This window comes from Peromyscus eremicus, chromosome 9, assembly GCF_949786415.1.
Source record: "Peromyscus eremicus chromosome 9, PerEre_H2_v1, whole genome shotgun sequence".
NCBI lineage: Eukaryota > Metazoa > Chordata > Mammalia > Rodentia > Cricetidae > Peromyscus > Peromyscus eremicus.
Window position 1 is genome coordinate 106,693,718 of NC_081425.1, and position 26,661 is coordinate 106,720,378.

The 26,661-nt window shown below is 41.4% G+C and overlaps 1 protein-coding gene across 1 annotated transcript in view; it reads right to left on the bottom strand.

Annotated features, from left to right (window-relative positions):
• Synpr (synaptoporin) overlaps positions 1–26,661 on the bottom strand; it is a 352,659-nt gene that overhangs the window by 122,300 nt on the left and 203,698 nt on the right. Inside the window, exon 3 of the mRNA XM_059274572.1 lies at positions 16,967–17,091. Coding sequence (XP_059130555.1) covers positions 16,967–17,091 — 125 coding nt within the window. The remainder of the gene's footprint in view (positions 1–16,966; positions 17,092–26,661) is intronic.

A 26,661-nucleotide genomic window follows, 5' to 3' on the forward strand; every position in this document is an offset into this window, starting at 1 on the left:
ATTTGGTCCTTAGAAAACCCTTTTATATTCTAGGACAGATATTATACTCACTTTGTTGCAGAGGGAAAATACAGCAACCCACACAGAGCAGAATCTGCACTTGTTAGATGGAGGAAGCAGATCTGAAGGATCTAGCTCCCCTTGCTGTAAGGCTGGTATTTCCAGTCCTGACATGGGAAGTCTCAGTGATTGTGAGATGGTTGGCAGAGCTAAAGTCTGCACTTAAATGACAAAAGTTAGATTAACCAAATAAAAGTGTTAAGTATCTGAACATCCCAATGGTATGCAGATGTGATAAATACAAGACACAAATTTGTCAAACTTGGTACCTTATACAATGCTATTTGTATTTTCTCTTAATGTAAATTCCAATAGCTAAATTGTATGTTTTATCTGTTATTTGATTACCAAAATATATTTAATCCCAGTGGTAAGCAGTGTTTTGATGTCCTCAGTTTACCTTTTTGAATTTTCAATTCAAAATTATTTGTAGTGTTATCTTTGCTTTTTCTCAAACTGTAAGCAGGAAGACAATGACTTTTTCTTACATGTCCTCATGCACTCAATGTCTCTGCTTATGTATTGTAATTAGCCTAGCATGTCAGAGAGAAGCATTTTAGTTACATCAAGAAAGAGTGTATTTGTGTAAAAATATATGCACAGAAACATAAAATAACAAAGACAGAGATCATTCTAAGGATCAGCTCCTTTCCCGGCCCTACTTCCTCCACTGGCTTCCTTTCTGATTCAGACTTCCTGCTTTCTACAGGTTTTGCTTATGTTGGGTCCTCACAGACTTGTTGGCCCTGACTATAACCACTTAGTAAACTGTAGTTTACTTTGCTTGCTTCCTCCCCGCTCTAGCTTCTCGATGCAAATTGTCCAAAGGTAGAATCTGGTTGTACAGTGTATCTTTTTATAAAAGGGCATCCATTATTAAAAACAACAAGCAAAAAACCAAACTGCTGTACCTGACAAATCCCACGGTTTCCCCTTTCCATAACAGACAAGTCAGTCGGTCCCCACTGACTGCCACCCCCTCCCATCATCTCCCAGGCTGTAGATACCAAGCCAGTTTTCCTCTCTGACTTTCCACCTGTACATCCTTTCTACTAAGCAGTTCTGTGGTTCATATTTTTCAATATGTCCTAAATATTTCTAGTCTTACCCCTCTGAACGCCTAAAACCACAGGTAAGCTACTATCACCCCTGACCTAAATAACTGCACCAGCCATTTAACTGATGTATAGACGGCACTGAGAAATATATTTTTCATATAACAGCTAAAAGAATTCTTCAAGTATTTAAACCAGATTACATCGCATTGTTAACTTAAGCCAATAATATTCATTTTATCTAGAATAAAACTGAAGCCTCTTCCAGGTTCCACAAGGCTGTGCTGTTGACCCCGCCTGCCTCATGCACCCCTTTTCATTCTCTTCCACTTGGTTTCTGCCATTATGTTTTCTCTCAGATCCTTTTTTCATTCCACCCTTCCCCACCTTTACTCTTGCTGTTCTGGTTCTTCTCTGCATGCTTCCTCCTTCCCATCACTCAGCTCTCAAGTCAGCTGTCCCTTTCTAAGACAGGATTCTCAGCCTCCCTCCTCAATTGCTATCCATCATATCATTGTGTAATGTTTGCCATTACAACTATCACAAGGGTTGTTGCTTCTCTGTTTACTGTTCCTCTCCATCCCCCTCACTGCAATGAGGCACCTACTAAGGTTTCAGTCTGTGCTTTTTAACAATGGAGCTCCAGCACCAAGAACAGCATGTGCTGAATGAATGGATGAGTCTCTTTCTGTGCCAGAGGTTATTCATAAGCCATTGACTGGTTAATGCCTCACCTCACATTGAATTAGAAAGAATGGATGGGGCCCCCAGGACCCAAATGCAGGGCTGAGCATGAGCTAGATCTGTAGCCCAGGGCAAGCCTCTCCCCTCCCATTGCACACTTGGCAAGTGTTTCCTAACCAAGTGAGTGAACGGATGGGCTCAAAGGTCAGTGTGCCTGCAATGATGCCTGCCGATGTACAGTGAGACTAAAAAGAGCTGAGTGTGCTCTTTTCCCTGCTGATTCTATCTCTCTTCCAGAAAGCATTATAGAAAGTGGCAGAGACACACTGTTGATGTGGCTAGAGGCATTTAGTTGAAATTGAAGTGATTTTTAAAACTACAGAGACACAGTCATCTGGCACCAGTGATGATCTGAGTTAAGAAGGCATCCTGCCACATTCTCATTTTGTCTTGCACAACATAAGACATTCACATTAATTTTCTTCTATGGCACTTTATGTTCCAACATAGAATATTGATGCTTTGCATTTTTATTTGCATAAAGCAAACATTAAACTTTATCATTCTTTACAGAACAATCGCTCTATAGAAGGTCTGAATTCTATCTCTGAAGACCATGGTAATCAGAGTAATAATTTTAGATTTGGAAGTATTAAGTAAGATTCATCTTGGTCTAAGACTATTTCACACTGACAAAAAAAAATCATATTTAGTGGCATTTTATCTGTGGTGTTCACTCTTTCTTGACAACTGCTATAAGGACCTGCAAAAAGATCAAAGAAACCAATCTCTTCTTATTTTGGCAAGTAATAAACTAAATCTAGATATAAATAAGAATAAATTCTTGAAATGCACCCCAAAGACAGATTCTTTCACAACACGTTTTTAGCTGTGAGGAAACAGGGATCCATACATCCCAAAACTCTTTTTGATGCCAACACTTAGAGTGTTGTTAAGGTAAACACCACACTATAAATTAATTTGATCTATGAATTCTCAAAATGTTATCTTACACTGTGCAAATATAATTTGTTAGTTTGGGCAATTTGTTATAGACTTCCTTGCCATTACAGAAGATTAACAGGGCTTTGTGCTAATCATTTGCAGTGTAGCTCTCTGTGATGGTCATATTGGGTAATGATTGCAGTAACATTAATGCAAATTCTTGCTTAATGGCAGTCTCACTGTAAATCCTTGATGGGCAGTATAACTTCTCTATGTTTCAATTTCATTAATGTCAATCTGTTCTTTAAAATGATGATAGCCATGAAAAGAGAGCCCATTCCCCTTTCATCCTCAAGGCCCATAAGGCCAAGCACAGTGCTGGCACCGTACTGAAAGGTTGTCTCAATTAGCAAATCTCACAGGAGTACATTGGAGTATACAAACTTAATAAAGCTACTGGGCTGGGAGAATAAGTGACAAGGTGGATCTGGCTACCAAAAAACATATTGACATTGAGGTGAGGAGACAGCTCAGTGGATAAACAACTTGCCAGGGAAGCATGAGTACCTGAGTTCAAATCCCAAGAACCCTCATAAAGCCAGACAAAGTTGGTCATGTCTGTAATCCCTGCACTTTTGCAGTAAGATGGGAAGCAGACACTGTTTTCTATTGGGAACAATATAAGGAGGAAGGCACTTCCATATCTCTGTTAGGAATGCAAATATTATGATTTAAAGAATTTAGCAAAATTTATAAAAATGTAAGTTGTGGTGATATTTGTGCACCCAAACTAAGCTTATCTGGGGATCAGAGGAAAAAGCCAGCTACTGTATTGAATGTAGAGGCCAGGCAGTGGTAGCACACACCTTTAATCCTAGCATTTGGGAGGCAGAGATTCATCAAGGCCACACTGGGAACAGAACCAGGCCTGGTGGCACATGCCTTTAATCCCAGCACTAGTTAACCATAGAAGTCTGGAGGTCTATACAGACAGACAGGAAATGATAGAGCTGGGCAGAAAGAAGAAGTGATGTAGCTGGGTGGAGAGAAGAAGTAAGATGGCAGGGCACAGAGAAGTATATACACGTGAGTATACAGGAAGTAGCTCTCTCTTGGGCTGAGAATTTCCTAGCAGTAAGAACATGGCTGGTTTCTTTGTGCTTCTCTGATCTCTCAGTTTTCACCCCAATATCTGGCATTGGGTTTTCTATTAATAAAACCTTTTTAGATTTGTGTTACAGTAAGTTATGCATTTTTGCAGTAATTTCACTTTAAAAGTGAAATTATGAAACAATCTTGGTGGTAACCTTATTTGTAATAGTGAGAAACTGAAACAACCAAAATGTGCATCGATAGACAAACAGCTCCATTAATCATGGCATAGCTATGCAAAAAATGATGGTCTAGTTATAAGCCAATAAAAATGGTAGCTGTCGATTTAAAAGACACTTATAACTTGTAAATAAGCAAATATTAATTTGCAATATCATAATTATAACAGAACTATTTTACATAAATAGAGTGTATACAAAAGAAGTGTGAAAATACCATGATGATTTCCTCTGAAAAGTGCTCAGAAGGGCTTTGAGGTTCTACTTCACTTATCCTAAGCCTTTGTTTATGAATTTTTGGGTAGGATTAGGTTCACGGTCAAGAGAAGTGTACAAAGATGTCCCATTTCTCCCTTACACACACAGCCTCTTCCACTGTCAGCATCCTCCACTGAAGTGCTATATCTATTCCGTCTGGTGAACTTGCAATTATATGTCACACCATAGCTTATACACTAAGGTTTACTCTCGGTTTTAGACAGTTGGTCAACTTGGACAAATACACATTATGATATATGTACACCATTATGGCACCAAACAATGTATTTTTCAACTGTCTTGAAAATGCTTTGTGGGGCTGAGAAGATGGCTCAGTTGGTAAAGTATGGAAAATCACAAGCATGAGGGACCCACATTAAAAAGTGCTGAGCTTTGTGATGCATGTTTATAATCCCAGCACTGGGGAGGCAGAGACAGGGCCTGGCATCTACCGGTCAGCCAGCCTAGCCTCATTAGCTCCAGGCCAAAGAGAGACCATGACTCAAAATAATGTGGATGGCTCCTAAGGACACCTGAGGCTGTCCTCTGGCCTCCATACATGCACACGCGCGCGCGCACACACACACACACACACACACACACACACACACACACACCTTTGTGCTCTGCTTATTCTCTTGTCCTTCCTACTCTTCATTCCTAGCAGCCACTGGTTATTTTACTTTCTCTTATTGTTTTGCAACAGGAATTTTAAAATAGAGTCAAATGTTAGTATTTCTAATAAAAAGAACGTAACTCTTTTGGAGGATGAAATGGAAGATGGTGAGAGACACAATAAAAAATGAATCCCTTCCACATATACTAAAATAAAGCACATATGGAGAGATCTTGGAGCATCATTCACAGTTAAGCTTTAAAGATAAAAAGCTAATCAAACATAGCTTCAAAGAGGCCTCAACTCCAGACTTGGAAACATGGCTCTCATATTTCAGTGCTAAGCTTAAGGGACATTATAACCAAGGATCTTTGCAATCCAGGGTGCTCATGTTCCCTGACTAGTTGGGGAACCTCTCACCTCACCCCTGCTTCCCTCTGTCCATGCCTTTGCTAGGGGAAAGAGGGTATGAAACAGCAGTAAACCCTGCAAAGCACTTGAGTTTAGAAAACCTTCATCAGTGCAACTCCCTAAAACCCAGGCTCTAACTGACATTCACCAAAGCAGTACAGAATCTTTCAAAATGAAACATGCAGAGTTCTACCAACTACATCAGCAACAGCTCACTCGTTTCCAGTCAGCTGCAAAAAGGGAAAGAGTAATCATTTCACCCCCAAATGGGAGTTGCTTTTCCTTCAGAGTTTCTTGCTTGACACAAGAAATCAATTAGAAAATAAATGCCAGTAGTTCTTAGTCCTAAGGAACACAGTGGCTCTGAGCCATTCCCAAATCCTCCTGGACTGTGTCGCCTGTCTGCTGAGGACAGCAGACTGTAAACTTGGAAGCAAGGAGGAAGCATTGGGGAATTTGCCAGCTGACGGCATCTCTTTACAACACACTAGTAACCAATAATGTGGTCTTGGATGCTTTGGGTGAGCTGAATACATCTACTCAAAGCTTGCTCTTGTGCTTATTAACTATGTGAATTTGGGCATGATGTTCATCCTCCGTGAGCATCAGCTCCATGCCCTACAAACGGAGTTCAGAGTGGCTAGCTCATAGTGATATCATTGGCACCAAGGCTATGATGTATGTGATCGCTTTGCACAGTACATGGTATGCAATAAGATGATCCATATATCTTTTATTTGATCGTAATGGTGATGAAGATGACCCATCATTATTCCATGGTATCAGAAAAGAATCCGATGTGATGGTAAACAACTGCATCGTGACACCAATTAAAAGCATTTACTGGTTGTGTGATTTCAAATAAAGTTTGTCTCTGAATGCTAATTTATGAAAACGGACTCAAAATAAATGCTCTGTTACTGTGTTCCTGTGACATCAAAAAACAATGACCACATTAAATTGCCAATAACTATGCATATGAATATATATACTTGCATGAAATGAAAGGATTCACATATCCCCTCTTTCTGACTTTACCCTCAACTCAAGTTGGGCTATGGGTAAAAGGCAACTAGCACTTCAGTCTTTGCTAAGGGACATGTTTAAGTATGGAGTTTATAGTTGCAGCTTTACTACAACATTGGAATTGCTATTTGATTTCCTGTTGGTGCTAAAGTTCCTCTCATTCTAATGGTGATACATGATATAATAGATGACTGTGGAATAATAAAAACAGTAACAGTCATTTCCTTATTCATGGTACTTTTTCTGTTTCTGTTTTTTTATGTTAAATATATTAAATCAGTATATAAAATATAATCTGTTTTTAAGACCATAAATATTAATGTAAAATATGAGGCTTTGGCCAGCATGAGCTCTACCTCTTCCTCTCTAGGCAAACAACTCTCTAATTCCTATTTGGTCAGAATCACTTGTGTGTTTATTAAAATGCCAGTTTTGAATTTCATCTACAGTTCTGCTGCTTCTGAGGTCTGCAGTGAAACAGTAGCATTTCCATTTCCAGCAGGCATTCTATGAGATATGATACAGGCAGGGTGTCCCCAAGTCTCATACTGAGAATGAGCCTAAAGTCCAGCACCTCTGAATCCCAACAGTGGGTTCTGGAAGAGGAACAGGGAGATAGGAATGCTAGTTTCCCATTGCTTGAGATTCCTTGGTCCCCATGCTCTTCCCTTTCAGCTCTGGCAGCTGTGCTCCTAGCAAGCAATCATCTTGAATACTCTCCTCCTCTACCTTTGGCCCTGCAGCCTCTGGAACATGCAATCCATTCTGTCAAAGATGGATTGGGGTCAGGGAAGAAGGGAACATGGGTCCCTACACTCAATTGACATTAGCTTTACCTCATAGGGTACATTGTGTGACTTTTAGTCCTCATTTGGAAGGGACAGAAAGAAAGCTCGAACATCTCTCTTTCTAGATGATAAGGAAATAGAGATTCAGATTCGTGAGACCATGGAGTGGGCACTTATATTCTCAAGAGATATCATACAATATACAGATATGTGTGTGATGGTACCTTTCTCTGATATTTACTGAACCTTGCTGTGGTTAACTTTCTTTGTCATTTTATAATCATCTCAAAGTCCCATTCCCTCTCCTATTCTGCAAAAAGTAAAATTGCAAGGGAAAACTAGACCTTATTTTTACAACTTTGAACAAAAGTGTTCTGACTAGTTTTATGACAACTTGACACAAAGTAGAATTATTAGAGAAGGGGGAATGTCAACTGAGAAAATACTTGCCTACCAGACTGGCCTGTACACAAGCCTATGGTGCATTTTCTTGATTAATGGTTGATGCGGGAGGGACCAGAACACCTTGGGTGGTGCTACCCTTGTGTTTGGTAGTCCTGGGTCCTATAGGAAAGCAAGCTAACTGAACAAGCCAGTAGGAGCAAGCAAGTAATCAGCATACCTCCATGGACTCTGCTTCAGTTTCTGCCTCCAGGATCTTGCCTTGAGTGCCTGCCCTGACTTCCCTCAGCGTTGGAGTGTGACTTGAGAATTGTAGGCTGAAATAAACCCTTTCCTTCCCAAGTTGCCAACTTCCAAAAGTTCCTTTTGGTCATGGTGCTTTATCACAGCAATGGAATCACTAAGGCAAGAGCTAGGCTTGTATTCTTCCAGGGCACAGAAATTCACCCAGGTCATCAGGTTCTTGCTACTGCATCCCCCACACATTCTTTGCTAAACTCCACACAGTGAGAAGATAACTCTATAAAGGACTTGCTCACCACACAGATTTAATCTCTGCTGCTTGTCACCTCCCCATGGGAAACCAACAGGAACAGCTGCCTTGATTGCATAGCCTATATTCATTGCCAGTACATGCTCCAATCCTGATCTTTAAAAGCCTGTTCAGACTTTACCCCAATAGTGCAAGTACAAGAGTAAGTCCTACGAGGTAGAAAGGAAGAAACTAACAGTCGTCTCATGGCATGCATATATTGCCTTCTGCTCTTTCTAATGGTAGCTGGTTCACTACCAGAGTTTTACTTGTCTCCTAAATTAGAGAATGAATTCACCCTTTAGAAAAAAAAGTCCCCAATCAACTCATTAAATTCTCATCTTAGAAAAGAGGAAGTGGAAGAGAGAGACTCTGCCCATCGACATCTGTTTGTTTGCATGTTTGCATTGTTTATGGGCATCTCAGAGTGTGTTTCATCCAACTGGCTTCCAGTGATGTCAGCCAGAGAAAGCAGCAGCCTGGCCACCTGGAGGTCAAGAGCAACACAAAGCTGGGAGTTTCCCCTTGTCTCTCATCACTCCAAGAGCATCACTTAAAATGGCTTCATTTTCCCCTGTATCTCCCTCTTCTTGGAGTTTCCTATTGCTAGAGAAACAAATTCTACCAACACGCCTCATCCTGTGTGCAATCTAAGGCTACTATAGCCTCTTTATATGAGGTCACTAATCTATTTTAAAGACCAGATATTACATAGTCTAGGATTTATAGTGAAATTGAGGGATGTCTGGGTGTCTTTTTCTCTTGCTGTATTAAAATAGCCAGGCAGAAGCAACCCAAGGAGAAGCATTATTTGGGGTCACAGTTTAAGGATCCAGTCCTAGAAGTCAAAGCTGCAGGAACTTAGAGCAGCTGGTCACATTGCTCTATCAATCAAGAAGCAGGGAGTGATGATTCTAATGCTCGGTGGTACACTTTCTCCATTTACACAGTCCTGGATACCCAGCCAGGGGATGGTGCCACCTTTAGTTGGTGGACCTTCCCCCCTCTATTAGCCTAATCAAAATAGTCTCTGGCAGTCATTCTGGGAGGCTCTAATCTGTTCAGTTCCTCACAGATGTATCCGTGCTTGTCTCCTGGTGGCTCTGGTGTCTGTCAAACTGGCAATTAACATAGACAGCATTTGAAAAATAATCATTTGAAAATACAAACCTTTCTCAGAGAGTACGTCAAACTAAAAAAAAAAAGTGGGAGAGGGGCAGATGGATTTTGCCCTTAGGCCTTAATTTGTCAAGCCCTGCTCTAGCCTTAGGGGTGGCAATGACTTCTCCAGCTGCTAGTTTCTGGATGCTTGAAGATCCCAGTTCTGATTGTTATCATTGGAATATGCAATGTTCCTTATAGGTTCATGTGTTGAGACTTTGGTGCCCAGCAGGAGCAGTATTTAAGGAGGTGGTAGAAAATTGAGGAAATGGGTCCTAGCTGGAGCCAGTATATCACTGGGGCTCACGTTGTCGCCCTAGTCCCTTGCTATCTCTCTGCTCCTGGCTACCATAAAGCAAAGAGCTTCATTGCCCACAGAGTCCTGCTAGACAACTTTCACTCAGGCCCAAAGGAATGGGGCCAGCTGCCCAAAGACTGAATCTATAAACCAAAATAAATGATCCCTCCTTGTAAGTTGGTCTCTCCTGTAGTTTAATCTAACAAATCTGTAGAGCACACTGATCAAATAATTCCTGCAAGTTAGTTCCTATATTGACCTTTTCAAAACCAAGCTACCCAAAATGAGTTCTCTTTTCCAAAATGAACTCTGACTGGTAAAGTTCAAAATCATAACCTAAGGAGTGTATGTTTTCCTACTTCATAAATTTCTCAATACTTTTAGATCTTAGAAATGCATTCACAAATGGTCTCAATGGGACTGTGTGTCTTCATCATTCATTAGAATCAGTTGGCTACCTGCTCGTGTCATCAAGCAGGGCTAAAGCTGTCATCTAGTGCTGCAGATGTAGTGACCCCAAGAGGATCCCACAGACCAATACCAGGAATCAAACACTTAAAGTATTGAAACTGTTCCCCATGGCCAATACAACACAAACTCAGCAGCAGAACTAATGGAAAATGTTGATAAACAGAGCTACTTTGTAAACACACATTACCATCAGAGGTGAGGTGTGGAAGACAATGAAGAGACACAAGGATATCAGCCTCACCCTCCCCACCACCTCCTTCCTGACCATTGCAACCTCCTCCCAACTCTTCTCGACTCTATGGCTGCATCGCCATTAGTTTATCTTCTCCTTGCACAGCCAGATCCACCCTCTACTCCAATCCTTGACCCCATTTCAATCAGTATAAAAATCTAAATTTTTCAAACCAGCCTCTGCCTCTCTCTTCATCTCCTGCCATTTGCCTCCCAATCAAGCTTTCCTTACCTGTTCTCAGCTCTCTTCCACATCAGACATCTGGACTGTCTACCCCCATGCATCACTTCCCCTGTACTACACGCTTCAGCTGTCTCCAAGAGCTTCTTCATATCTTTCGGGTCTGCACTCATATGTAATTACATCAGCAAATCACGTCAACCAAACAAGCACAAGTGGCTCACCTTCTTTCTTGGTCCTTTAACCTTCTTAATTTCCTCTTTTTTTTTTTTCAGGTCTGGGGTTTGATCCTGCCCTGCTTTCATTCAGTCTTCCTCAAGGAACAGCACGTGCTGTCCCTTTGCTTAACACATTCTCTCTCCTCCCATATGGGCTGCTTTAAATGCCTCCATCATAGGCCCTTCTGCACCACATACCATGTGGCTCACTCAGTCCACACCAGCACTTACTTATATTTCTGTGTAATTCTCATTTTCCTCATAAAATTATAACGATAGAAGTATATGCGTGCATCTGTATATATGCACCCTATATTTCTTTATTGTCTTCCATCCTCCACTGGTTTTAAATTTTATGAGGGAGGAGGCCATGTCTACTTTACTGAACAAAAGCATATATAATTAGCAGCCTTATACTTTATAGGTGCTCACCCAATACATATTAATAGAGTGAATGCATGATGCAGGGTGGGACATTCACAACTCTAGGCTAATGGCTGAAAAGTGTCAATATAGTGTTGAAGGCTGCTGGATGCACACCCAGATCTCCTTGACTAAATGGTGTTTCTACCATTGCAATACACAACGATGCCTTTGGAATGCACTCAGTCTCTGATTGGTGGCTTTCCTGAACAGCAACTGGAACAAGGACCTGCAAGCCTAGCTTTTGATCAGTAACCAACAGAAGTGGTTAGATCATCACCAAAACTCCATCACTGGTGTGAGTCGAGCCCTCTTGAGATGTGTTGTCCACAGGTTTAGGGAATTTCAGGTACCGGAGTTGCCCATGGTGGTAACCTTTCTGTCCCTAGTCGCATGTTCTTTTCCTCGTAGGAGTTTCTAGAAAACTACTTGCACTTAAATATTGTCTCACTATGTGTTGGTGGAAATCCAAACCAAGACAGCCACTTGATTTCCTACCACCTATCTCCTTCCAGGGAAGTGCTACAGCAGTCTCCTTTAGAAGCTTTATAGGCTGGGAGGAGAGCAGTGAGATTAATTAATAAATGTAGATTAATTTGACATTCACTTAACTTCTTTCTATTTGACCCCTCCTGCGTTATCAGTCAGTGTGAATATTTGTATCATTTTCTGTAATCTCTACAATATTCTCTACAAGTCATTGTGAAATAGTGCTCCCTGTCTTGGTTTTTGTTGTGTAATTGAACCTTAGTGCCAAATTCTTGCACAAGATTTCTTTAGTAACAACACCAGCACCAACAGCATACTTTGTGATACACTTGATGTATACTAGTCTCCACAGCTGATTTTAAAACCTAGGTGAATGGTCACTGGCAGATGGTGGAGAGGATACTGCTATTTTGTTTTCACATGGGAGATGAAGGTCCAGCATGGTTCGTCACTCCTCTCAGACCAAGAGCTCGTAACTCTCCACTCACTAGATGGCAGAGCTTGGATTTAAAACCAGGGGTTTAGCTTAGGGTTTGCCCTGGGCCTTTAGGCCTTGACTTCAGAATCTTCTAAACTTCCTGGGCCTGGCAGCACAAAATCTTGTCTAAAAAGATTCAGTTTAAGGTGAATGTTAAAACGAGAAGTTACAGACTGGACATTTCTGCATTTTTGTGAAATGCAGAGTGAAAATATTTGGTGCTGAGAAACAATAACAAAGTATGAGCACAGATGGAAAACACTGCAGCCCTGACTACCTGTGCTTCCCCACTGACTCAGTAGCAGGGAGAGAATAAAGAGTTTATCTCCACTGTCTCTGGGTATGAATCTCAAGAAAAGGCTCTCCTCCTACCTTGGCTCTGATGGAGATGGTAATACTGTGTAAAGGCCCAAGTTCCACAGCCTTCCTCTTTAGCTGCACTTATTTAAATGTTCCAAAGAGGAATGGGAATCACAGAGAAGAAGAGATCCTGTTGGGTCAGGGTCAACTGAGGGGCCCCTGCTTGTCTTTTCTTTAGCTCTTGGGGCTCAGGCTGAGTCTCCCTCTCCTGCCACAGTGATGACAAATCATTTCCCCAGTACCAAGTTAATGTGATGGTTTCTCCACTTTGTCAGCTTGGCGGGGGAGCGGGGAGGAAAAACAAAGGCCCTATAATAATCCCCCCTAAGAACACTGGAGCAGCAAAATCAAGTTTTTCTATACAAGACAGTTAAATATGTGGATCTTCTAACGTTTGCATGTATGAAGAGAGGAAAACTATAGTCTCAGGCTCGTTGCTTCAAGGACAACTTTGCTAATCAGTTATCTTTTGAGCTCTCTAGCTTATTTCCAGCTGCCCTGATTTGATGATGAAAGAGAAAACAGTATTAGGAGACAACTTATTGAATGTCAGGTCTTCTTTAAACATTCTGCATGTATGTCTCATTCACACTGGCAGCAACACCATGGGAAAGGTACCACTGTCCGTTCAACAGATAAATTTCACAGGGTGAGGGAAGAAACTGGCCAAGTTCATGGTGGTGGGAAGATGGCCAAGACTGTGCAACGGTGGCCCATGACACAAAGGAATCAATTACATAGATTCTGAGATGAAGAGATGAGTACAGCTTATTTTTGGAGGAGTTATTTCTAAAAACAGAAAAAGAGTACTGCTCTAGTTGGACAGGGAAAGATAGAAGATGATAAAAACAAGCCATGTAGTCATTAGATTTTCATCAATGGTGGAGCTGTCCTGCTGGGTATCGCTGAGAAAATCTGTAGAATAGAACATGCCTTATTCTTGTGCCACATGAGGGGTACTACTCACAGTTGTCACTGGGTGAGGGCTGCTCTAGGAAACACTAACTTTTTAGTGTTTCTTTCCTACCATTGCTGTTAGCTAGGCAAGTTTCTATAGCTAGAGGAAGCTATTTAAGGGTGGTCCAGGCTTGCACTCCCTGGAAGTACAGCCAGGCTTGAGGAAGGAACAGATTAAATGTGAGGCAAATGCCAGTTTCTACTCCAACAAGCTGGAATGAAACAAATCCAAATCATCACTTAACATGGCCTTGTATTTGTTCAAGGAGTACCTCATACATTGTTAAGTGGTTTTAATGGCTGTCTAAGGTTTCACTTCGTGGATGTTCTAAGTTTATAAACTATTCTGCTTCCAATTTGTCTGCTTCTCCCACCCCCCACAGCCCATGAAATGCACAGTCCTGACCTCCTTCATGCTGCACTCATGTGTTAGCTCAGTGTTTGCATTCTTCTAGTATATATTAAGCACCTTAGAATGAGCAGCCCTGCCTTACACTTCAGTGTCTAAAGGACGTGCTAAGAATCTGAGATCCAGAACTCACCCCCCCCCCACCAGTGTCATGCAGATTCACGTCATCATGGTAACACATTACAGGAGATGAGAAAATAGTCAAGTATCACTTGTTTGTTTTAATCACAGGCCAAAAGGAAGGTCAGGTGGCAGATGTCTTAGTGCTATAATAAAATGACATGTTGCTGAATAGTGATCCTCTCTGCCACCGGTATAAGCAAAAGTGTGCACATATGGTGGTGTAGAGGAAGTACACATTTTGGCACATTTGCTAGAAGCAGCACTTGAGTCTTTTGTGAGTTATCTAGAATTTCTAATTGACATTATCTTGTTAACTGAAATCCTTATCTGCCAACCAGGTAAGAAGGCTCTTCTGATCTGTCATCCATAACTCCATAATGTATCACTTTTTGTTTCAATGACTTGGTTCTTGAGTTTACATCTTTCTTGTGTTTGTAAATAAACTGAGCAGTTAGAAGCTACTGAAGGCTCCCATCTTAATTCAAGAATTATGATCAAATCACTGACAGTGGCTTATGGAGTTTTCCATACACACAATAACCTGTATAAATTCTTGCTTATTCTTGAGAATATTCTCAACAGGAGAAGGGCATGGCATTTCACAGTATCCAAATGTGGAGCTGAAATTGCAAGCCAAACACTTCTCCTAGATGGATGTTACTGGGACACAGTGCAAGGTGTTCTGTGGGAGTAGATGAGCAGTAAAATGTGCAGACATGGTAAACAGAGAGGCAAAACTTTCTTTCCTTCTCTAACAAGAATAAGCGAGTTATTTCAGAGGGTGCACTATACTTTAGTAGTTATAGTTTAGGCCATTTGCCTGGCAATGAGAGAATGGAAGTGGATGGGTCTTTCAGGCTCTTCCCTTCTCTGTTTCCATGTTTTCAATGTCCTTTATCTGCTTTGCATATGAGCTCCTGAATAAGACAGTGTTTGAAAGAAAATTCTGGGTTAAAAAACAAAGGCTGAGCATTTTTGTTTCAGAACCCTAGTAAAAATCTTCCAAATGAAAGAACTAATACTTAAAAGGGGAAGAATAAAAACTACCAGCTTTACCCAGTTTCTCCAGATGCCCTTAATTGGGGCAAATGCATGACTGCAGTCATGGGAAGGAAATGGAAAAACTAAGTCCCCTTTTGGGGTCAAATGACCCTTTCACAGGGGTCACATATCAGATATCCTGCATATCAGATATTTATATTATGATTAATAACAGTAGCAAAATTACATTTTGAAGTAGTAACAAAAGTAGTTTTATGGTTGGGGGTCACCACAACATGAGGAACTGTATTATAGGGTGGCAGCATTAGGAAGGTTGAGAACCACTGCCTTAAAAGGTTGACTTGAGGTTACCCACCTCTACAAGCTCTTGTTCTGAGATCATTGTGGAAGCAATGCAGACATTATGAGATCAGGAATAATGTTGTTAAGTATCTCATTGCCTGGCCATTGGCAATTCTTAGCTCATACTCAGTCTAGATCCTAGACGGTGAACATTGGTCAATGAACAGGCATTGGCTTGGTTTCTCTTCCAGAAGCCAAGAGTTTCATACAGAACTTCTAGAAATTCAGCTTCTTCACAGTTTTCTTTACCAGCAGAGAACAAATATTAATAATGAATCCCCAGGGAGGAATGCTTAGCAGTTCTGATCTTTGTGCTCTTATAAGTGAGGGGACTACCTGAGCAGGGAGTGTTTGAACATGCCATTAATTCTACACTCTTAACACTTCAGAATATTGGTAAAAACATCATTTCTTTTGCTCTATCGACTCCATAAATAAAAGCACATTTGTTTTCGACTTTGTTTATGAGGCTAATATATTAAAAATACATTCCACAATTTGTGAATCCTCTGAGCTATTTGGTAGGGAAGAAAATAATTTCCATGGGGAATATGTTTGGGAAACAATGGGTCTCTTGGTGATTCAAACTGTACATTAGAAAGATGAAGTACTAAAAAGGATTTTCTTGAGTTTGTTTTATCATACTCCTAAATTCTTTCTCCAGTCTTCTTTCTCTTCTCTCATTTCCCTTTCCTTCAGTGACAGTTTCATCGGTGTCCATGAAAATGTTTTCAAAAAATACTGTACGTACTTGCTTACAAAAAAACTTGTAAAGGTTGATTTTGACTTTCTTTGTAATTATAGAACCACCATCAGCCCCATAGAAGGTAATGTTAAAATGAAATGAACAGAGAGTTCATTGATAACACGCCAAAGAACACCATCCCTTCTGAGTTAATTGATGTCAATTATTTGGGAATTTTACAGGAATAAACAATTTTAAAATTGAATGAAGTTAGTCTATATTAGGTCTCTGGATCAGAGCCATGAGATGTGAGGTTGGGAATAGGCTCTGAAGGGGCTCTGCTCTGGCAATCAGTTTATAGGCATGAACAGACACTGAGTTGATAAAGACATTGAAAGAGTTGTTTGTATCAAGTTAAGTATAGCAATAGGTATGAATTTCTTTCAAGCTAGGTGGACTAAAACTTGACCTCTGCTTCTTAGTAACAGAGACAGTGTAAGGGAAAAATGAATTTATCTGTCAATGCCCCAGGATGTAACTGATGATGGTTACATCCTGGGGCATCCCTCAAAGTGTCATTGTGATGAGTAAATGAGATTGAACAGGCACTCATTTATCTGGTACACAGAGACATCATTAGATATTAATATCATTAAACCCATTATCAGCCAGAATTGCACAGTCAATATAAGATTGTATATAACCTAAAACTCTAGATAGAAAGTAAGAAATCTTAAAATTGGAGAAAATAATTATGTAAGTGGAGTCTTTCTGTTGATAGTCTTCAACATTGGGCCATAGTGGGAGGGTTTAATTTTGGAAGACAGTCAATACTGGATTAAAGGTATGCTTAGCAAATTCTCCCAGTGTAGAGTGGTGGGTAGACACTCTAGTAGTGACATTCTGTGGCTTCAAGCAGAATTTCTTCCTACCCAGAAGCCTTTCGAAGCCTACATTTTTCTACCAGAAACCACAGAGGGAACAAAGCCTCCTGCTGTGGGGCTGAGGAGCTTGGATTACCTTTCCTTACCTGAACGGGTAGGCAAAGGCTATGTCAATGCTGAGGTTACTTTCTGTCTTGTTGACGCAGTCCACACTCAGTCGCAAGCCTCCTGAATAGCCACCACATGTTGCAAATGCAAAGATTGCAAAAAGCTGTGGAGAACAAAAGAAGAAAGAAAAAGCAGCCATTAGGATGGTGGTGGTCTTAAACACATCATCAGGAGTGCAGGGTCTAGGGGAAGGAGGTCATCGGCCTCTACAGAGCAGCCTCACATCCTGTTGAGCAGCAGGATAGCGAACAGTAGGATGACATGGGCTGTAAGTGGTTCTACAGAACAGTCCTGTGACTTAGAGAAATGGTGCAGGGACAGGGCAAAAGTGACTGTGAGTGTGCAAGGTAGCGCCATGCCTCAGGCGGGTGATGGCATAATTCCATAGACAGAAAGTTGCCTGTGGATGCCTCCAGAAAGGTGTTTCCTTCGCATTTACTCAGGTCATTTCCACCAGTAAACATGACTTTTCCTTTGGAATGGTATAGATTGCTTTCTGTAAAAGCATGGCCTGAGAAATCTAGAATTAAGGGAACTAAAGATCAAGTAAGAAACTGGTTCCATTCAGTGCATGAGCTCTCAGAGTGCTTTGCCTCATGTCCCTCATGTCCCCACAGGTAGCTATATCTGTGTTACCTGCTTTTTCTAAATTAACTCTTGACGATTCAGTGTTATGAATTAATACCATGCCCTTTCTGAGTGGAAAACATGGATCTGTGAGGAACAAGACACTGAAAAGTAGGAGTATGACCTCAGAGAAGTCTTCCACACAGGAGAAATGCCAGCAAGGTGACAGTGGGTGGGGTGTTCCTAACATGAGAAATGAGGAAAGGCTAGATTTCGTTACTTCATACTCTGCCTAAATTTAAAAGAATTTCCTGCTCTTGTCCAAAGAAAGCCACCCCAATGCACTTCACACTAACTCATCCTGAAAGATTCCAATTTATTTTAGTTTTGGAGTTCACCTTCTTGTAGCAGTTTGTCTCCCACCCCCACTCCCATGAGGAGCACTAGTTCACTTTGCCCAATGAGAGGAATTATGTGCGGATTAAATGCAGGGATCCTGGTATACGATGTTGGGGACATTACTATCACCATGCCTTAGTTTCCTCATCAACAAAACAGCACTGGCAATAACTCTTGAGCTATTTTACTGTTTGTAATATGAGACAGACAATTATGTGGAGAAGTCTTCTCGTACTGGAGAAGTGTCTGTCCCAAAAATTCAGAATGAGAGTTATCTGCTGGATGAATTGCTGGTGGAAAAACACCATAAGTATTGTCTTCCTTAATTGCCTCTTTAGCATTTACAGGAAAAGACTGGTTAACGGCAACAATACACTGTAAAACCCTCACGAGGTAGCTATGTTTGGTGGACCATTTTCCCATCTACGTCAGTTTTCAAAATCAGTATTTTAAACTATAAAACAAAAGTTAGACATAGTGAAAGAAAATGGATTCATATGTGTTAGAAGTGTGGAGCCCATAGAATGGGTCCCCTTGCCACAATGTGAATACTCAATAAACGCTAATGAATATTATTACTGTAAATGGGGTTTGTGATAAGTTGTTCCAGGTCATAGAGTAGGAAATTTAGATTTAAGCCCTATCTAGATCTACACAAGTTTCAGCTCCAGTGAACCAACAGCTACGCAGTCAATAGAAAAATCTGTTTTGTGTTTTGTTTCTCTTTGCTTTCCAGCTTGCCCAAGTGATGGGATTGATGGGCATTTAGCAGCCACTCCAGCCCACCCCACCATCCCACAGCATGCTCAGCGATCAGGGCTTCAGAGGAGTGTGACTGCAGCCTCCCCATCAGCTCTTAGTGTTGACAGGAATGAGAAAGGCCTGGTGCTAATTGTCCAGTGCTCACATCTAGATTGTGTCTTATGGTGGTGGATAGCCCAGATCCTTGCAGGATGTGAAGATTCAGGCTTTGATGAGAAATCTTTCAAAGAAAGATCCGAGTTGTGGAGTCAAAAGAACCATAGCGAGAGACCCTTTTTGCTCCTCACAGTTCCTCATGTGCAGAACACTTAATAAGTGTGCTGCTCTTTCCTCACGACTGTGTTCTGAAGGGTGTGTGTGTGTGTGTGTGTGTGTGTGTGTGTGTGTGTGTGTGTGTGATTAATATTCCTGTATTGGATATATGGCAGAATAGCATCATCACGTCAAAAGGTTGCACTTTAAAAATTCTTGAGGATGTTATAGTGTAGCTGAATGGCAAAAGAACAACTCTTATTAATTTCTGTACTTAATAACTTTAAAGAAAGTGCTTATAATAAAATTATTGTTCTAATAGTGTATTGAGTAAGTGGCTCTACATACAGTTAAGACTCTTCAGTAAGATATTATTGATACCACTATGTAAGGAGCGTAAGATGGAATAATAATTATTCACTAACTGCTCAGATGTATTATATGGATGGTAAGCAGGGTTAGACTACTGAGACCACACACACATTACTTTTTCCTCCAGCCTTTACTAATCTTTGCAAACACAAGACATCATACTCCAGTTGAACTAGATACCTACAGCTTTCTAGGTAAGTCTCCTACTCCCCACTGTCCCCACTAATTAAAGGGAAATCACATTGTGTGATTGATATGAAACTCATGTGTTTGGCAAGGATTAAATAGAACACTGGGAGGGTCAGATCCTGCCGAGTGAATAACATTACGAGGATGTTTAATTTCATTTTTGGAAAGTGAAATCAACCCCATTGGAGTATGCCATCTAAGGGTCTGGTCCTATAGAAAGAAAACATTCAAACACAGTGAGGAGAGAGAACTGGAGGTTCTTTGGGATGGGAGCAGGTAGAATTCTCTGGTATTGTAGAGGAAGGTCCAATGACTTCCCACCAGTGCTCCACCTAAGTCCTTTAGCCTGAGTGGCAGAACACAGCACATCTGACTTTGAGTCCAATTCCTATGTAGGTGACTCTAAGCAAATCACCCCGCTCTCCAAACTTCAGTCCCTAGTGAGCTAAGACCCACCCACTGGTTCATTCAACAGGCATTTAGTGGAATACTTGCTATGCACCAGCTGGTGAAGTACAAAAAGGCAGGAATGTCAGAAAAGAGACAGTGTCTGCCATCACCCAGCTATACAAATAATTACAAATGTTTTACGTGATGGAGAAGAGGTTAAGATGGAAAGTTACGCCTGAAGATGCTGTGTTTAGACCAATCTGGAAAACAAATGAGACAAAAAGCAGTGGGGGGAGGTGTCCAGTGAGGGAACAGCTGATGTGACAGACCCAAGGAAGAAGCCAACTGAAGGCTACCACATCAATCTGGTGATCAAAGTTGAGAATAATAGTTTTTATCTCACAGGATTGCTGTGATTATTAAATCATAAACTCATAGCCCCCCAACAAATGTTAAAATTCATTAGTTTTTCCTCCTTCTCATTGCTACATCTTTGCTACTTACCTCACTCTGCTAGAGAACCTGAGACTAGAGAGGAAAATCTGCTAGCCTCACCTCAGCCCACAGCAGAGTTGAGGTGAGAATCAGAATCTCGGGAAAGCAGTATGTTTGCCACAAGAGTAAACTGTCAACCTATTTATAGATGCATCATGAGAGCAACTAGACATTCTCTAACTTTCTCCTGATTCTCTCACAAACACATACGGCTAAAAGGAGAACAGGCCTTGTATCCTTGCTCTCTTCTCCCTCAGAGGGATAGATCGAGGAGTTTACAAGGAGCACTTTGTAAGGCGCACTACCCTTCCTTAGCTTGACAACTAAGACTGAGAAGCCACTAACATTAGCACAAGAAGGGCTGGTTGTCTTTTGGATGTTCAGTTTTACAAAACAACACATCATAACACAGACAAGATCCTCTTCTTGGGGATGGAAAAGATGGGTGGCCAATATGCATCCGGTGGGAATGAAAACTGGGAGTCCTGTATCACTAAGGATAGATGGAGTGACAGTGGAAAGGGTTCTGTGAACAGATCCTGAGCGAGAGTCAACTGACATGGCTCTGTAAGGGTTGTAAGCTATGGAAAGGGATGAGGACCAGTGTTCATGTATGACTGTGTATACACGGCTCTGTGTGTGTTAGTCCTCTACACTCTGGGCTCTGCATATCCACCCTCAGCCAACTCAGTACTTGTTCCCCCACAATATAGTACACTGCATCACCTCTCTAGGCAACTGAAGGTGTAACCTGGGACAAAAGTTCATTTAAGCATCCAAGGAGAATTATAAAATCTCTGTGTTCCCATTTTCACTGGGCTCCCAGTTCCCATAGCAGAAAACTAATTCTCTAGTCTATCCTAAGTTAATCAGTGTCCTGACTACTGGCATAATCATTCACCTCCTCTGTGTTCAGTAGACCAAAATTAAGTCTCCTTCAATGAACTCTCATTTTGCTTCTGTCTGGGATGATCGATGGCTCTGCTAAATAACGAAAAATTACTTTCAAAATGGAAAAAATTAGCCAACAGAAAGATCCTCTGCATTGTAGCCTAATCATAAATAAATCCATGAGAAAGAAGAGAGAAGAACTGCCCCCCCATCCCCTGGTTTAATAGGTATCAGACACATAGCAGGAGTCACATTGTTGCTCAGAGTGACACCAAACTTTCCTCTCAACGGAAGACAGACAGCATCTTCATGGGGTTGCCCTGACTCTAAGAAGAATATCATGCAAAGATGCTATTAACCCTCCTGGTTATTTTGAAAGTCATAGTTGAAAGCAATACTTTTGGAGATAATAAAATATGAGACCTATTAATGCTTTTAGTAAAGTGTGCAGCAAAGCCAGGAAGAGGACTTCTCTCCAAAGTCTAGTGGTATGCAACCTCAGGCATGAAGGATGCTCGGGAATAAATGGGTAGGAGTAAGAAGAATGCTAGGTGGGGCTAGGAAATCAACGTTTACACCATCAACAGGATGTGCATACCAACAGCCTCATCCCTCAGGATGAAACTCCGATTTACTGTGTGCCAACTTCCATATGTAAGTATTTCCACCATGGTCAATTCCAAGCTACTCTCAAAACACTTGAGATTGGACTGGAAGAGGCTGCAGCATCAGAGGTCCTCCTGTACAACATTGTCCCCAGGATCCTAAGCAGGGACCTTCATCTGCTAGGGCTAGTGTCCAGCAACAGAATTATTCTTTCATTTGTGTTTTTTACTCAGTCCTTTATTTTGTTTGTAGCAAAAGCTTCTGTGATTGTGTGTGTGTGTGTGTGTGTGTGTGTGTGTGTGTGTGTGTGCGCGCGCACGCTCACTTATGGATACGAATGCACACGTGGCACATACTTAGCACTTCGGGTGGCAAGTTGGTACAATTGGAGCCAACAGTAAATGGAAAGATCGGACTGTTCTAGAGGCGGGCCGAAGTCTGTTAGGGATTGTTTCAGGTAGGACCTGAGAACTGTGACTCCTGTGTCATCCCCAGCTGCATCTCCTCACTGAGGCACACTCCATGATGGCTTTCATGCTGTTAGCAGAGCCTAGCATTTGCAACTGATAGCTTACGTTCAACAAAGCCAAACAGCAGACCCAGACTGTCAACAGCCTGTGAAGAAACCTTGTTCTTATCAGGTTCCAGGTTTCAGTGGGCACGGGTGTGATCAAATGGATACAGTATCGAAAGTCATGGCTTGTAAAGTGTGAATTGGAAATGGCGGGGAGAGGAGAGTAGGTCTCACTTTGCCAGGCAATGTGCAAACTATTTTTGAACAGGACTCTATATCTCCGTAGCCCTCCTTGTGCTGAAATATTGCAAGTGCATCATTACTGTTAACAGGTGAATACTGATGACAAAAGAAGTAATGAAATACCTACATTTGGGGCTGAGGAGATGGCTTGGTATGTAAAAAGTTTGTCTCACAAGTGCGAGATACAGATTTTGGACCCACTTCAAAAAAAAAAATGTCTTCAGAAAGTATATTATCAATCCACTTAGCAGTCCAGACCCCTGTCTCATAGATGAGGAAAATACGACCAAACAGCACAACCAAGGGCACACTGGTTGCTGCTAAGTGAAATGGTCACAGTTGGACTTCAGATGGCTTCTCTTCAAAGCCCACACTCTCTCTTCCTAACTTTCCCAAGGGTGTGACTTGAAGCGTGCTATGGAAAGAACTGTGCAGAAATAGAAGCCGTGGGCTGCTGAAGGCCCTTTCTCTAGCACATTAAGGTTCAGAAGGCCAAGAAAAATTCTGCAGGACAAAGCTGGAGGTGTGCCTTAGTATCCAGGCCTCCCTTCCAGAGCATCCCCCACCTCCAGAGCATCCCCCACCTCCAGAGCATCCTGGCCTCCACTTCAGGGAAGGGACTGGTGTCTTGCTGCTCTGAGTATTTGAGCAACCTGCTGTGAGTAGATTGTGCCAATTATACGTGACAAGCCCCTCCTAATTGCAAGCCTTCCACAGTCCATGGTGCTGGCTTGTGTACTTTCAAATAGCTCAATGTTTCCACAGATACAGGATCAAGGGGTGCAAAGCACCCCCTTCGCCCTCTCTGAAAAGTTCTCCTTTGTGACTGGCCTTAGGCTGATGAGCCACTTGTCCTCAGTACCTATGAAGAGCATTGCTGGGAACACAGCTGTTTAGAGTTGATTATTTCAATACTGACCTTGAAGAAGTGAGCAATGAGGAGTATAAGGTATTTGCCAATGCAAACCAAACTTTGAACTCTCCATAGCAGAGCTCAAACTTTCACCCTCCGCTAGCATCTCTGGAGCCCCCAGTACACAGGTGAGCACCTTGAAGCTTAACCTTCCATGTTGGCTGAACTTTGTTAATCCTCCTTTCAATTTTTCTTTTACTGGCAATAGGATTTTTCTAAGGAAATTGACCAAGCAGCCTTACAGTCATCAGTTTATAACTACTAAACCCCATAAAATACTTTGACCCAGAAGACTTTCTGTGAGCAATATTGTAAAACCTCAATGTGGATCTTTCCATGAAAATAAAAACTGGAAGTTAGTCCCTGATAGAAAGTAAAATTATATTTAATCTGAGGATATTGAAACCTACTGTTGAAAATCCTTCTTCCCATGGGGCTGAGTAGATGGCCCAGTCTGTAAAGTGCTCGCCTTGCACGTGTGAGGGCCTGAATTTAATCCCCATATCCTATGTACAAAACTATCTGAAAACTGGGGAGGTGGAGACAGGCAGATGCTTGGGATTGACGGCCAGCCAGTAGCCTACGTTGCAAGTTCCAGTTCAGTGAGAGACAGTGGCTTGTTGCTGATTGTTTCTGGGCTCTTTTGGGGGTCCTCCCACCCAGCTACCAAAGAAATCACACACAGAGGCTTATTTGTAATTATGAATGCCTGGCCTTAGCTTGGCATTCATAATTAGCTTTCTTGCCAGCTTTCCTTAAGTTATCCCATCTACCAAAGCACTTGGCTGTAGGTGACAGAAAGCCTAACCAACAGTGATTTAAGCAAATACAAGTTCGATTCAATACACATCAGGTTCTAGAGCCTGTTTGTTATGATTATTGATGGTGTCTGGGCCAGTAATGGTAAATCAAGGATCTCAGACATGCCACCAAAGCAAGTCAGCAAGCCACACCCACTGGACATCTGATCATCTTGTCCTTGACAGTGCTAACAGGGTCCTGTGCCTTTGTGCAGGGGGGTAAGTGAATGGAGATTTGAATTTGTACTTGATTTCTATTTTTACACATAAAATAGACACAAATATTTAAAATAAATACAAGGGAGAAATAATAAACTAATTGAGAAATTAGCTTCATGCTTGCAAAACATAAAATCAGGAAGGAGAGCTAGAATAGATGGTTATATGCAATAGATGTAAAGAATATATAGCTGAAACTGATTTGAAAGACTTCTCTTCTCCAAGGACTAGCTTTCATGTACCAAAGATGCCATGCAAGCTTCCAAAAGAGAGAAGCAACCAACAGTCTTACCCAGCTATGATGCCTATGAACCACAGCAATGATCAGCATGGCATGATAACTCTAAGGGTGCAGTAGAGACATGCATACCTTGGTGGTAGCCAACAGCTCTCTAATTGGACTTGGGACAAGAAGGAAATCATGCCTGCTGCTGGAAATCTAGACAACTACCAAGGGTTAGTGAAGCCATGGATCTTGGAGGAGAACCTACAACTGTCAGTTTACTAAACCAGCATCATCCCTAACTATGTTCTAAATATTTTTCCATATACTCACAGGTAAGTATAGTTCTCACTCCTTATCTGGGAAACTTCTCTTTGCAACAGATGGAGACCATTGCAGAAAGCCAAAACTGATCAAAATGTAGAGTTATGGAGCCCAGTCCCAACTGATAGATCTAAAAACACAACTCCTACACCAAAGGCTTGGATCGTTGTGGAAGAGGGGAAAAAGGATTATAGCAGCCAGAGGAAGAGGGATCTTCCAGTGGTGAGATTGTGTCTCACAGAACTGTCATGAAGTCTACCAACATGGCTGCTAACCATGAGCTAAGAAAAGATGATACCAATAGAAAAGCTCATAAGGCTTCAAGGAACACTAAAGGATACTAGGAATTGGAGAAATGGTCTTTCCCCAGGGAAGAGCACACCAATTAGCAATTGGTTAACAAATACCAAATGCTCAGCCCTGAATATATGAGTGTGTGTGTATACAAGTACAACTGAGTAGGTTGTATTTATGTATTACGTATTTATTTATGTATGTGTAATTTTGTGTGTGTATGTGTAAGTGTTTGTGTGTATATGTGTGTTGGTGTGCATGTGTGTGTGTGTGTGTGTGTGTGTGTGTGTGTGTGTAAGAAACAACAATTAAAGTTAAAGAGATCATGGATTTAAAAAATGGTGGGACAGGGGTGATTGTGGGAAGGCTTGGAAGGGGGAAAAAAGGAATTATATAATTATGCTATAATCTCAAAAGGTATTTTTAGAACAATAGAGAGTTGTCAGAAAGTGAAAATTGTAAAGAAAATAAGAAAAATACAAATTGTAAAGCAACACAAGTGTACAGCATTTCTAGAAGATATCCATACAAATACACACGCATGCGTTTTCACTGGGAGGATCCAGGGAGAAAGCACTTGAGGGCTCTTAATGGTTACTACTGAGAAGTGGAATCAGGAATTGAACTCCTGGTTTTAACTGGTTGGTGTTACTTGAATTTCTTTGAGTAAGCATGTGTACCTGTCATGTGAAACCAGATTTTCTTAGACTGACAAAAGGAGACGACCTGTAAGCAACTGTACAGAGTAAATTCAGACATTAGACAGCAAAGCCCTTGGAAGAAATCAAGGTAGTTACTGTAAGATGTTGGTTAGTACTTGCATGGGCATTATAAAAGAGGAGGATGGATTTTCCATTATCTGGTTTCCTATTTGGCCTTATGATCCCTCTTTCCTGTATTCCTTCCTGCCTTGATGTCACCTGAGATATGACACAGCAGAGGTCATCTCACCTACAACCGCCCTACTTAAGGGTATAGTCTCCCAAAGTGTCAGCTAAATATGCTTTTGTTTATGAAGTTCTAGCTTTAGGTATTTTGCTACAGCAACAGAAAACATACTAATACACCTCTATGTGTACCTTAGTGCACAAAGGAAAATAATAATAGAAATGTTAACTACATATTTCTATTTGACAGGAAGGTGACCACCATCAGCTCCCACATAGTCACTGTTATGCAGCTCAGTGGTGCCCTTTACACGTGTACTCTTTGCCAGAAGC